This window comes from Amphibalanus amphitrite, unplaced genomic scaffold (assembly GCF_019059575.1).
Source record: "Amphibalanus amphitrite isolate SeventyFive unplaced genomic scaffold, NRLGWU_Aamphi_draft 000338F_arrow, whole genome shotgun sequence".
NCBI lineage: Eukaryota > Metazoa > Arthropoda > Thecostraca > Balanomorpha > Balanidae > Amphibalanus > Amphibalanus amphitrite.
In genome coordinates, this window is record NW_024881833.1 from 230,956 (window position 1) to 244,881 (window position 13,926).

At 53.2% G+C, this 13,926-nt stretch overlaps 2 protein-coding genes across 3 annotated transcripts in view; one reads left to right on the forward strand and one right to left on the reverse strand.

Moving 5' to 3' along the window:
* The window catches only part of LOC122388873 (protein Wnt-4-like), a 105,356-nt gene that overhangs the window by 25,547 nt on the left and 65,883 nt on the right, over positions 1–13,926 (forward strand). The gene's annotated exons all lie outside the window — the stretch shown is intronic.
* The window catches only part of LOC122388871 (solute carrier organic anion transporter family member 74D-like), a 30,290-nt gene that overhangs the window by 8,130 nt on the left and 8,234 nt on the right, over positions 1–13,926 (reverse strand). For both annotated transcript variants that reach the window (XM_043380352.1, XM_043380350.1), the window contains exons 2-9: positions 9,335–10,314; positions 5,179–5,319; positions 3,430–3,621; positions 2,879–3,043; positions 2,410–2,535; positions 1,981–2,041; positions 477–639; positions 195–274 (exon numbers count right to left, since the gene is read on the reverse strand). In XM_043380352.1, the coding sequence (XP_043236287.1) occupies positions 195–274; positions 477–639; positions 1,981–2,041; positions 2,410–2,535; positions 2,879–3,043; positions 3,430–3,621; positions 5,179–5,319; positions 9,335–10,253 (1,847 nt within the window). In that variant the 5' untranslated portion in view covers positions 10,254–10,314. The remainder of the gene's footprint in view (positions 1–194; positions 275–476; positions 640–1,980; positions 2,042–2,409; positions 2,536–2,878; positions 3,044–3,429; positions 3,622–5,178; positions 5,320–9,334; positions 10,315–13,926) is intronic.

The following is a 13,926-nucleotide window of genomic DNA, read 5'->3' on the forward strand; positions in this document are numbered from 1 at the left end:
ATTTTTAATGAAGGACAGGGATCCATTTTCATTAGGTATGTGTGTAGAACTGAGAGACCGTAGCCAACACCTAGGTACGGTGCTGGCGTGCCTCAGAACTCACCATAATGAATTGTCACAGCAAAAAGTTCATGGCGGTCACAGTCGGCACTAGACTTACAAAGTAGAAGCTATCACAGTCCCCAGAGACTCACCAGTAGAAGTTATCACAGTCGAGCGAGCAGTACCCGAGTTCGGCCGTTCCCTTGCCTTCGACACAGCTGCACCCCTCATACTGCAATAGGCAGACACGCAGCTTTAGTCAGCGTGTCACAATGGAGCTGAACACAACAGCATCGATCAACTAAATAGTCACTAGTCACAGTGAAGCTGCAAACAGTGCCTTGATCGCCTTGATACACAATGTCCAATTTCAGCGGTGGACAGCTCCTAGCAACCACTCAGCTCCAACACGAGTTTCTTTGTCGTTTTCTCACCAGTGCGGTAGCGTTGTCCCCGAACGCTGTGCTGCTGCAGCCGGCCTGACACGGCGACAGGTAGGTCATCCCGTCGGAGCCGCACACGGGCGAGAACTCCTCCGTGGGGCAGGTGCAGTGCGCCCGGCACGAGATGGTGCCGTTCCACAGACCCGAGACGTTCCTGGGGACAGAGGGCGCAGCGGTGAGCGCCGCGGCGCGGTGGAGCCAGGGAACCAGGGGGCGCAGCGGCTAGAGCCGCGGCGGTGGAACCAGGGGGCGCCTAGTGCAGGAATAAACTGATATCGTACGTACACAGTTTTACTGTGCGTATTTGTACTAGTGATCCTCGATGAATATTCTGTAAACTCGGAGTCAAAATTGGTGAAGCAAATTTAGTTTGTTTTGGTACCTATTAGTCAATAGTTTAGTTTATCGTGACAGTAACCGTTTATCTCTGGATGTCGGGTATTGTGATATGATATTGATGATGTGTGGCCAGATTCAGGTACTTAAGCAGGGAGAGCGTACCTATTTTGGCACCGTTCCATGCTTCTATACTCAGGATACGGAAATCCTTCTCCTCCACGCCGCAACCCTCCTCCGGGAGGGGCAGGCAACTTTAGCTCATGCGGGCTGCTCCCTTGGAGCGGCACCGCTGCTCCCTAGGGAGCGCACCCCGTAGCCGGGTGCAGTGAGTACCTGGGGGCTGGTCGGCCTGTCCTTCGGGATGGGCTCAGCCCCGGTGACTCACTAGGGTGCCTGCCCAGACCAATGTCTCCCCCTAATTCCCATCATCCTTCCGGCTCTGAAATGGTCTAATTGGACCGAAAGGGCCTAACCCAACAAAACAAACAAAAAAACCTATTTTGGCTCTCCTACGTTACTCGCTACGTTGATGTACGTTTATATGTATTTACGCTTAGATTATGAGCTCGTTGATCTCCTTTCCTGCACCTTCCGCGCTCGCTCATTCCTCCCTCCCCCTCCCCTCCCTCTCTCTGTATTCGAGGTCCGCAGCTGTTTGCCGTGCCGCTGTGCTCCCTCAATTAGCCGTGCAGAGGTGACCCCACCCACGCAGACTCGGTCTGTGCCAGCGTTTTTACGCGACCGTCGGCGCCTGTTGGTCGGACCGATTCCCAGAAGCCAGACAGAGGCTCACGACCGGCGTAACACGGGGTCCTTCTAACCGGCCCGCCGCCACAGACGGGGGCGCAGTGTTGATTTTGAAAGGGAACGGTTTATGCCACTGTGGGTGATCGATGTGGACAGCCGGAATGCAATGAGTAATCTATTTCATTAATGTGCTGGCGGGGAGACATCTAGTAAACGTACGGGTGTTTCGCACGACGTCACGCCTCTGGATCGCGGCACGTGCTGACATAGCTGAACGTCAAACATGACTTCTGTCTTGTGACGCCGTAAAATGTCAGCCATCTGTCTCACAGATGCACGGACGGCATGAATCAAAGGCACTTAGTTTATGGAGGGGCGGCACAGTTATGGGCTCAGTTTGGACACTTACCCTGGCTGCAGGCCGACAATATCATTCTGACTGCAACCCACGAACATGAGTATTGCCATCCCTGAAAGATAGGAATTGGAACGTCATGTAATATGGCATGCATACATGTCATTCTTTCGCGATTCGCATTGCTTTATTCACCTTTCGACATTGGGCTTCGAGGTGTAGGTGACACGCAATAAGGTGTTCGAATGACGTGTGTGATCCTGTCTACTGAAGCCAAACATTGGCTTCATATGACATTATTGTTTTCGATCCCCAGCTCCCGTCACACTCACAAACACACTACACATTCGCCATCTAGTGTCAGTTAGTAAGATGCCACTGGCTGTCATGAAATGGTGGACGGCTAACTCATGATCTCGGGCTGTGGCTACCGTGAGCTGCTGTGGACCGCTTGTTCATGATGTCGGGCTGTGCGTCACTCACCGGCCGAATACAGCAGCGCCGAGATGGCGATCCAGCCGGTGATGAAGCGCGCCGACGGCTGGAACTTCCTGATGTAGATCCCGCTACCCAGGATGCCGAGGAACATCACCAGAATCCCGCCCAGACCTGTCGGGGTGATGGGGAGACAGTGTTAGCGCTGAAGACTGCAGGCGTGGCAGGGTTAAACAGTGGTGACGACGCTTAGCTGCTAGCTTATTGAGAGCGTCAAAGACAGATGCGACTCAAACTCCTGAGCTGTTGTCAACAGCTTGCTCAGCGTCAATCAGTCGCATTGTCGCTCCCGGTTTCCTCCTTGTTCCCGCCTTCCCACTGTCCGTCATCCACTTCACTGCCTTTCCTAACTGTCTATCGTCCCACTCCCTTCCCGCCTTTCACCATTCCTTCACTCTCGTATAGGTACCCCAGCTCCCGTTCCGGCCTCCCGCCCGCGTCCCCTCCCGTGTCTGACCTGCCACCATGTTAGCCGCGTAGGCGGTCAGCCTGAACTGCGACTCGAGGTACTTGGGCAGGAAGGTGTAGAGGCCGGCGATGGGCAGCACGTGCAGCACATTGGAGGCCGTCCGGCACATCAGCACGTCGTTCTGCAACAGGTGCTTCACCGCCCGCGGAAACTCTGCAGCGGAGCGACGGAGACAGAAGGTCAGGGGGACACGGGTGGAACTGTGGGACGTTCTGTCTGATACGTGTCGAAACTCGAAGAGGCGAAAGCACGAACTACAAGATACACAGTTAAATTTGAAGGAGTGAATTCTCATCAGTAAATCATACTGGGCATTAGCAGAGAAAGAAAATGACGAAGAGATTGTCCGGAACATCATGGATATCAAGCCAAAATCGTGTTCGAGGACATGACATCATCAGTGTTTAATATGCATGCCTACCGCAACAGTTCGCATTGATCCTGGGTAGGAGCTGTGCACAATCGCCTGATTCTCAGTGGCCTGTCCCATTAACGCCGCCACATTACACCGCCCACACCGACAGGCGCGGTCAGCTCACCTCGGAGACTAGGATTCTTGGCGGGCGGACCGCCGTTATTTGGCTGACTCGGCAGCACGTGGTGCTGGACCTGTTGCTGGTGGTTTGGGCTATTCGCATGAGCCGGCGGTAGCTTCGGATGCGGCAGCCGCCTCGGAAACCCGAACATGATGACCGCGTTCAGCGCCAGCATCCCGGAGATGATGAACATGCCTGCAGCAGAACGGGAGGTCAGAAGATGAACAGCTCTGCCCGGGTCAGAGGGCGAACAAGTCTGCAGCGAAGCGGTAGGTAACGCAGGTGAGCGTATCAAGACTCGTTTGACTCATTGAAGAATATCGCATTATATGAAGAAACGTACAGGTAAAGCAATTTATTGAAGACGTACGGTTGCCAATTTTCACTCGCTTTCAGCAGGCCGGAGAAAATCAAGAAGTACGACGAAATACATGAATACAGCCTTACCCTGCACAGCCGTAGCGAGAGGCCAAATAAACTCTGTAACGAATATATACCGACAACAAACCTAATGCTTCAATCATTGTAAGCGATGTCCTAACAGGGAGCAATCGCATCACCAGAAAAATCATGTTTGTAAGCATTTCGAAGCGTCACGAGTGTGCAGCATTGCTTACGCTGCAAATAATCATGATGTGCCCGAGTGCTGCTTTCTCCAAGGTGAAATGGGGAAGGTGAAGTCACAGAGGATCGCTCTAATCACAGCTTTAACCAATGCATCAGTGTCCAGTTCCCGATAAACGAAGTTCGTTCGTGGTTCATCTGATACGCTCCACATGCTCGTATCTCCAGCTCGTGGGCGCTGCGTCGACCAGATCCGGAGGATTCGGTCGTCTGTTTTCTTATCCACACCGACATCACTGACGCTGACGCAACACCACAGTACCGACCGTTGGAGCGAAGCGCCTCCCAAAATCAGCCACGCGGGACGCCAGGTGGAACCGAAGGGAAGGTCCACCTGCTCGGTCCGTTTTCATCTTTCCGTTAGCTCATCAGTCCGTCTGTCCGTTCGTGCGTCTGTCTGTCCTTCCACACTGTCTTTATATCTGTTGTCCCGTCTATCAATCCGACCGTACCGCACTGTGTTATACTTCACGTTTCTCGCTCAGTCTTGCTTTTCATCGCGTCCTATGTATTCTTTTCTACGCCTCGCGACCTCTCAGAGGTCAGAGCAGCCACCCAGTTGTGCCTCTGGCTCTAACCCAACGTCTTGTCTAGCTAATGGGAACCGAACCCTCCCACGAGCAGCTTCAGCATTGGGGCACAAGAGGACCCCGCTCTGTCCCCATCAGGGGTGCCGAGTCGGCATTCTCTGAGGACGGGCAGACGCTGATCGGATTCGACGGCCTCCGGACTGGAGATAGGCGCCAAAGTCACGTGTCTACGGAACGTGACGTTTGCTGTGCACACTGCATTCTGAGATTGAGCGCAGTATGTCACGTGACTTCGCATAGACGTGGGTGTTGTGTATCACGTGACCTCACATAGACGTGCCAACTATGAATAGCAGTTAGTTGTTGGGGAATGCAACGTTGGGCGGTTTACACATTGGGTGTGCTCGGGTGTTTGGGAGTCGCACATATTAGATGACGGTGTCTGGAGTCGCACTTGGACATCGAAGTCATGGAAGAGAAGACTTGTGGAAGGGAGTGAATATAACTAGAAAGGCGTTAGCCAGGGGATCCAAACATCACTCGCATCACTACATTAGCAAACATGAGTTCTTCCAGTTCTCCAGCGGGGCGTCCTCACCGAGCCACCAGGCGCCGATCCAGCGCGGGTCCCGGGTGGTGATGTTGGGGCTCTCCAGCGGGTACACGTAGATGGACGTGCACAGGGAGCCGAGCACGAACCCGAACACAGGCCCGAAGATCCGCATCCCGATGATGAACGCTGCCGGATAGACAGACACAGCGGTCAGTGGGGAACACAGAGTCACAGACAGACACAGCGGTCAGTGGGGAACACAGACAAACATAGTCAGTAGGAGCACGAACCAACGGTCAGCAAAACGCACGGACAACAAACAACAATCACGTCGGTCGGTGGAACACGCAGTAGGCAAACACAGATCGACCGACATACAAGATATATCGGTCGTCATGCACAGATCAGACAAGTCATGACAAACATATAAACACATTGGTCAGCGGGGCACACCCGACAAACTCACCAGTTAGCCGGGCGCAAAGATTTAATCGATAGTCGGTGGTTTGAGGCTTAGCGTACACACTATAAACATACAACATAGTCAGACGTCGGCTGGCGGGACCAATATAACTCAATGGATTCCTCCACTGAACCGTTTACATAGTAGGGCGTGACATTTATAGCGTCCTTATCGTGTCATGATATCCGCTAACACAGATATCTACGTGGACAATCATTTTCACATACGAGTATGCCCCAAGTGCAGCATCCGGAACAAATCCAGGCTGACAGATAAATAATCAGATAGGAAGTGTAATAATCAGATAATGTTTTTGCCGGAAATCCGGCAGTGGCTCGACCTGCCCTTTGTACAGTTCCTACCGACCAGACCGTGACCTAGGCGTGACGGACGACTCTCAAACCCTGGGGTCCACCGGGTGGATGTGATGCTACCTGTAACTAGAGCTGGGCTGAACACTCGTCCGCCCCCGTCTGCTTAGTAAATAATCAGCTAGGACACACGGAATGATTGGCAATGAATAATTCAGGCCCGTTGGCGTTCTCAGATGATACATTTGAAATGTGAAAGGCATGTATATATGATCCTAACAGCCTGCTCTTTCGTGCAATTATATTTCACATCAATATGAATTAATGACCTGGGATTCACTTGCTCTCAAGGTGTTGAAATCGGAACCAATTTAAATAACGAATTTGCACGCAATGAAATAGCGCACTTTGGTTAACATACCACTTGTCCGCCCTTTATATATGAAACTTATGTACTTTATAATGAGATAGCGATCAGCTAAAGGCACGCGGCGCTTAAATTAGCATGCTGTTGGACCTTCATTCACAGCCAAATGCCGGCTATATTTGGCATATTGATTAGATGGACACTGAACTATATTGACAGGTAGCCTGCAACCGGAGTGCTGGAAAGCCATGACATAATCAGATAAACGGCAACCTGCAAATATAATATTTCCAGCGCTGAATACTAACAGCCGCCGCCGAAGTTACGGCCCTAATTAATGCTAACGATACTTTCTAAGTGTCAGCATGTCAGTTAATCTGCGGTGCTGCCATGATGAACGGTGTGTTCGCAGACGGCCCAGACGTGACCCCGATCGGCGGGCGGCGGCAGGGGCCGGCTCAAACTGCAACTCACGCCCTAACCGTCCGTCTGTGCAGCCGGGTGACAGGCACAGCGGGCGCCCCTCCCCGAACCTGGCCGCACGCCCCGGGAACCTGATGGAGGGGAGACCGCCCAAACATAGGCAGGGTCGGTTCAGCTCCGCAAGCCCCCGCTGGGCAAAGCGTCATGATGTAGCTGGGTCAGCGGGCTATGTGCCCCGTTCCGCACAATGCTCACCAAATACGAGTTGGCCTGTTATCACTACCTCATTTAAGCAAAAAAGAACGAAGACCATGGTTCAACTGAAACAAACATAAAATTAAGGCAAACGAAGGACGCATTTCTTTCGATAAAACAAAAGAGGATTTGTTTGGCGGATGATATCAAGATACGAATAAAGAGATGGTTCTAAGAATTAAACAGAGACAGTGGAAAAAAGCATGAACCAGAGTCAGCAGAATAGGAACAGAGAATACCTGACGGTGAGTCAGACCAAACAGAGGATGGGGAATGATGCGGCACACGGGATAGGGCCGGGGGCAGGGGGGGGGGGTTACAGGGCGGGTCGTCACGTGCTGTTGGCAGCCCGCGGTGTGCTCGCTCGCGCGGGGGAGGAGGGGGCAGCCGGCCAGGAGTCGTCCCACCACGCCCACCCCGTTCACGGTCACCTGCCAAAGGTCACCCCGGTACGGCCCGCTGCTGACAGACGCCCGCCATCAATGGCCAGTTTCACATTCACGGTCCACGCCGCGCGACACGCCGCGAAACAAAAACAGTGGCGGTTGTCATAGCACTGCGCTGTGAAATCACCTACAAGAACACTTGCGAAAAATCTATCAGGCAATGAGCTGTTTGGATTATTTTAGAGTTAAAATGAAACCGATGGATTGTACGTAAACATGTTTACCTCCAAATTTTTCATGAGCAAAATATTACTAAATTGCTATTAATCGCATGCCGTCTGACTTTTTCCCGTCAATATCAGATATCCCGCGCCGTGCTGGGGGGGGGCGTTTTTACGCCCCCCCCTCAGGTTTTTCGCGAATATCTCAAAAACGGCGGCGCGCAGCGCCGCCGTTTTTGGTACACGTGTTCCTACATCATTTCCGCACATGTTGTGAAAATTTCAGACCTAGGCCGTTCAAGGTCAGGTCACCAGGTCACGTCAAGTGACCTTACCTCAGAAAAAGTTCAAAGGCTCGCTATAGCTACACCGACTGAACGATCACTTTGAAACTTTCAGCGATTGATATGAGTAACAGTATGTATAAAATGTATATCTCGGATTTTTGATATCTGTGACCTAAGGTCAGGTCAATTTTGCGACCTCTCCATTATAAGTCAATGGGAGAAAATTGAAATGCGCCTCTTTTGGACGAATATCGTTCAAAACGCTCTCAAACATCGGTTCATAGGTAAACATGACACACTGAATAGGAAAAATGCACCTGTGACCCCTCTGTGTGCCCCTGAGGTCATCTCAGGTCATGAACGGTCGCCAGCAGTTTTTGGCTATAACTTTTGATAGAGACGTGCTAGAGCGGTGAAAACACGTCAGATGTGTTCAGCTCGACGATACGGATCGACTGATATGCAACATGACCCTTTTCGGTCAGGTCATGACCTTGACCTGAGGTCAAATTTTCAAAATGACCTTTCAAGGTTAACAAATAGTTCATTCGACGCGTCTCGACGAGAGGAACACGATGCTGGCAAAAGTAATGTCATGGCGCTTATGAGTCAAAAGTTATTGACGAAAAAACGTTTTTCGTAAAAACGGCTATTTTTGGAGTTTTTGCCCTCTGGAGGCTAAACCGTTGACCTGAGGTCAAATCTGAGAACATTACTCAGAAAGGTCTGTAAAAGGGCTATCGAATGCGCTTTTCCGCGGCGCTGTAGCTCTATCGGTTCCCGAGATAGCCGTTGGCAGTTTCCAAAATGTTGAAATAGTCAACATTTTACCTTTAGTGACCTCTGGTGACCTGACCTTTGACCTGACCCAAAAAATGACCGAAGTGTTTTCGTCCTTATTTTTGACACTCTTTCGATTGCCGCTTACCGCGTGTCGCTACGTGGCCCAGGAGCCGAGTTAGACGGGGGGGGGGGCGTGAAAACGCCCCCCCCCCCCAGCACTCGGCGGAAAGTTCAGGCCACCAGCACGGCGCGGGATATCTAGTATAATTACCGTACCGATGTGTCATCGAGATGATCTCATCTTAATTAGTACCTTAGTCGAGATTATTTAAATCTTTAAAGTTTTAATCAATTATAATAGTAGGTACAACATACCTTTAAGTCAGCGCATCACGGGGCAGCCAGTAATTCACTCAAAAAGCTGTGAACTGGTTGATGATTACGATGATGCATCTCAGACATACAACGTCATTTTACGGATTACCTACTAGCCAGCCTATAGGTAGGTTGGAACAAGCTACGGATCGACGTCTGGTTAACGCCTTGCATCATTGAGCTCTTAGGATTGAATATATCAGTGTCAATATGGTGTCCAGATGCACAACATCACATTTCCCTTTCAACACGTGCTAAGTACAAGAGGGCTCGCCGAAGTATGCACTCGAGCCCTGAGTGACCAGACCTAGCACACACTCGAGTACTCACCAAAGTACATGGGAGACTCCTTGCTGCTGACGTTGTCGTCCATGTAGGGGATGCCGAGGTTGAAGGCCATCGTCTGGCCCACTCCGACGCCGATCAGGCAGACGAAGAAGATCGCCAGCACTACGGAGCGGATCTCGGCGTGGGCCGTCACCTGCTGGTCGTCCTCGCACTGTTCGTCCTCCAGCCCGGGAGGACTGTCCCGAGCCAACAGCAGGCTTCCGAACGTCGTACTGCTGTTCAGGTCGACCTCGAAATCTAGCGGGTCGGAGAGCAGACCCTTGACGCCCGGCGGCGGGCACAGGGTGCGGTTGTCCCGGCCGCCGGCGTCCACCTTGACGTGGTTGAGCGTGGCCAGCTGGTCGCTGTACATGAAGTGCGGCAGGGCGCACATGAAGGTGCAGACTGCGAATAGCGCGATGCCGCAGCCGATCCAGCGCGGCCGGTGGCCCTGGCCGCCGTAGTAGGTGAGCAGCAGCGCGCCCGAGATCTGCCCAATCTCCGTGGCGCTGAACAGGATGCCGGTGGTCTTGGACTGGAACTGGAAGAGCTTCTCGATGGTGGTGAGCACGCTGACCACGTACGTGTAGTACATGCCCTGCAGGACGCACGTCATCACGAACACCACCAGGAAGGTGCGCTGGCTGACGAGCGGCTGCAGCACGGACGGCGTGCAGCCGCCCCAGCCGAACAGTAGCCGCTCGCCATCGTCCCCCGCTGCTGACGCGGCCTGGGCCTGTTTGTCAGCCAGCGTCGGCAGGTGGTTGGAGTCGAGCGGCTCCGTCTCCGGCACCGTCTGCCGGTGGTTGGAGTCGCCCGCGGCGGCCTCCTCCTCCGGCTCCGGGGTGCCGGTGCGCGACAGGTCCTCCGGCTTGGCCAGCGTGGCCAGCTGCTCCGGGTGGGTGAACGGAGTGAACTCCATGGCGGCTCGGCGCGGGCCGACTCCGTGGCCGCCGCCCGACCCGGCGCATACGCCACCGGCTCTGTGGGCACAGAGGGGCAGGCGTTAGGGACCTGCTACCGGACCCTTAGACATTAGGGAATCTGACAATAGACACAGCTGGCCCTTTAAGCACAGAGGTTGCAGTCGCTAGGAACCTGCCACCGGCCAAGCGGACACAGATGGGGACTGACATTACGAATCTGTCACTGAACCTTCAGGAATAAGAGAAATGGGAACAATCACTCTAGGAATTTTCAACATGATATAAGCGGGCAACAGTCGTCAGTCATCAGTCGCCACTAAACATGAAGACACTGGACAAACAGTTACCAATCCCCAGCGTACTAGCTAGCAAGCAGGCATGACACTGAGCTTGCTGCACAACAACAACTGTTATGCAGTCGTATCACTGTTCTACGTAACGGTGACATGTGTGCTTACAGGTGTACTGTTTACATGAAGCGCACCTGTGTTCTTAGTGGGATATGATGGGTGGATGTGTTTGCCGGCGTTCCTAGTCGACGGTCCATTCTCCGACCTATCAGCGTTGAGAGTTAATTGCCCCCTCCCTCTGACCGGTCAGCATTTAAAATCAACTACCCCCTGACCGGTCAGCGTGCGGAGTCCCTGACCCCCGGCCTTCTCACCAGTCAGCGTTCAGAGTGGACATAGCTCCCTACTGACCTTTTAACATTGAGAGTCGGCTGCCCCCGCTGACCGGTCAGCGTTCAGAGTCCGATAACCCTCCCCTCTGACCGGTCAGCGTTCAGAGTCGATACCCGTCCACTCTGACCGGTCAGCATTTAAGCCCAATGCCGCCGGTAGGGCCTCTCACGAACCGTACCGAGGTTCCGCTGAGCTCCACGGTTTTACAATCCGACAGACAACACAACGGTGGACCTTGGCTGCATTGTTCGGTCCACTGGCGCAGGCGATAGACCGGAAATCTGTCCCCCTTCCACACGACTCACACGAGGTGGAACGGGTCGTCGAACAAACTTTTTTACTTTCCTGATAACAAGTCTTCCTTGCGTTTCTACGTTTTAATATTTCGCTTGCGAAGTTTTGCAGTAAATGCCAACCGGTAAATACGCAAATTAAAAACCGCATACCGTCGCGACCGCTCTTCGCGTTGCGTTTGTCCTCTGCGTCGCCTAAGGGTGCCGAGTTCACTCTCCGCACTTACGGCGCGACGTCACCTTGGACAAGACATTCGACACCGACAGCTCGGTGATTGTCCTCCCTTCTCTTGCCTTCTCTTTCTCTCGTCTCCCTCCCTTTTCCCCCTCTCCCAGGGTCAACCCTATCTCCCACCGTATTCAACTTCTCATGACCAGCCCTCTAGAGGCCCTTCTGACCACCAGCCCGCATGGGCGGTGCCCATGAGACCCGAAAACCCCTATGGTAACTGTGCAGGTCTTATAGGGAAGGTCCTGTGGGGCGCCCAGGGCTACGCCGATGAGGCACAGGTCGCTTTTAGCTTTAGCCTTTAGTGGCTGGAAGAGGCCTTAGTTTTCCTAAGCTAAAAGTGACATTGGATAACTCTTTGATACTGCTGGTTTAGATGAGTGGCTTTTGGTTTTCGATCGTTTATGATGTCAATGCATTTGCTGTGGATCTGCGAGCGCCGTTGGACGGTCCTGTAGAGCCCAATGGACGGTCCTGTCGAGCCGTGGGCGCCTGCTCGTGCAGACGAAGCGGGCGCCCTTCATCTAGGAGCCGTCGGCCGCCTCGACTCGGGTCATGAGTTAACTGAGGGCCGGGCGGCGCAGAGACGGCGCGGCGGGCCGCACAGAGGCCGTCGACCCAGCGCGAGCGGCCCGGTCAGGGTCGCCGGGTGCCGGCCGGCCGCCTCTCCTCTCCTCTCCTCTCCTCTCCTCTGCTCTCCTCTGCTCTCGGCCGCCGGGGCCGAGCCGGCTGAGAGAGGCTCGGCCGCGGCCCCTGACCTCTCTGAACGGCCCAGCGCTGTCCGAGAGCGGTCACTGATGCTGATCTCGCGATGGAGAGGCGCCGTGTTGACACGGAAATGCCGGGAGTGCGTGAGGGCACCCACTGGGAAAACCTGCCGGCGCGGCCAGGGTGAATACATAATTTATCCAGGCCCAAAGAAGCGGTTTGTAACTCTGATACGTAATGGTAAGCGCGATGGATTTTGTATGTTGAAACTGTGCTGCTTTATTTTAAGGACTTTTGAAAACTATAAGTTAATTAAGACATCCATTTTTAACAGGACATCAGCAATCAGTCACGAGTATCCCACCAGCACAGGCGCGCGCACGAGTCCCAACGGATCGCTCGGGTCACGGCGGTCAGTGCTGACACAGGCAGGTCACGCCGAGCTCCGAGAAGAATGCGCCATTGTCTGTCCGGGGTGTGTGACCGGTCGCGGGGTCATGGATCTCCCATCACCGCGGGGTTCGGACCGCAGGGGGGACGGAGCAGGAGCATACCGTCCTCCGAGCTCTCCATCTCTGTCAGTTCACAGTCGCCGCGGGGTCGGTACAGTTGAGTTTGCGACACTGTCGGTGCCTGGCGATAAGCCGGCTTTGTTGTCGTATACGAGACGCCGTGTGACAGCAGTGTTGCAGAAGAGACGACAAATGAAGAATGAATGGCCGGTCGGCTGAGATGGTAACGGGCCGGCGGCGGATAGCATCCAGCAGGCAACAGGTGAAAGGATATCGACTGATGTAAGGGAGAAAGGAGACATTCATACGCGTCACAGTGGTGGTTTCGCCAGCTTTATATATCCATGAACCTCGTGCTGCTCAGCTTGAGAGTCCAGTTTACATTCGGTGTTGCAGTCTCCTTATTTATGAGGGCTTAAATCACTTTGTGTGAAGCGATAACCGAGATTAACCCACGTTGGGGTGGGAGGAGGAAGTTTTCACCTCCCCGGGACGTTTTCACGTAGGTATCAAACATTTGTAAATCACTGGTGTTAGCTTCTCCAGACGCTGATCATACTAGCACGGCTAGCACCTTAACCACTGTACCTACCGACCAACGCCGCAGACTACTTAAGGCCGGAATTTTCAATATAATCCTGTATCATTCAATGCTTCACTTCACTCCAAAACAGAGGCATGAACTGGACACGAACTGGCGCAGTCATCAGCGCCCATGTCAGCGCGTTCCGTCCATCTCTGCTCGGATGGGCGTTCAACTACTTCTCATCCACAGGAACCTAAAGACGCCTGTCTCCCGCAGACACTCAAGCTCAAACCTGGACAATGACCCCTGGACTATTAGCATACTGTCTGCAGTTTCCCCTGCAAGCTGGCGACGGGTTTCATAAAACACGCGCGCCGATGGAATTTGCAATGAACTGTATGCTAAACAGCTCTCCGAAATTTCTTATCTGGTGAGCACATGGAGGCAGGCACGAGACGCGCAGACCACATGGTGACAAAGTTACCATATGACTTGTGGTATGCTACTCTTTGTCCGTTTGATGAGGCTGAACATGCTGCGCCGTCATAAAATATTACGTGAAATTATTTTAACTTGAGTAAATGTTTTCAAGCAGGACCAAGTTATGCTCGCGTGTCCTCTCACGTGATTCGCGTGGATGTCACATGAGGGTCTCGCTTCGGAGCATCGGAGCGCTGTTTTTCTTATTAATTCTGACGCTGTGCTCCACCTAAGTTGC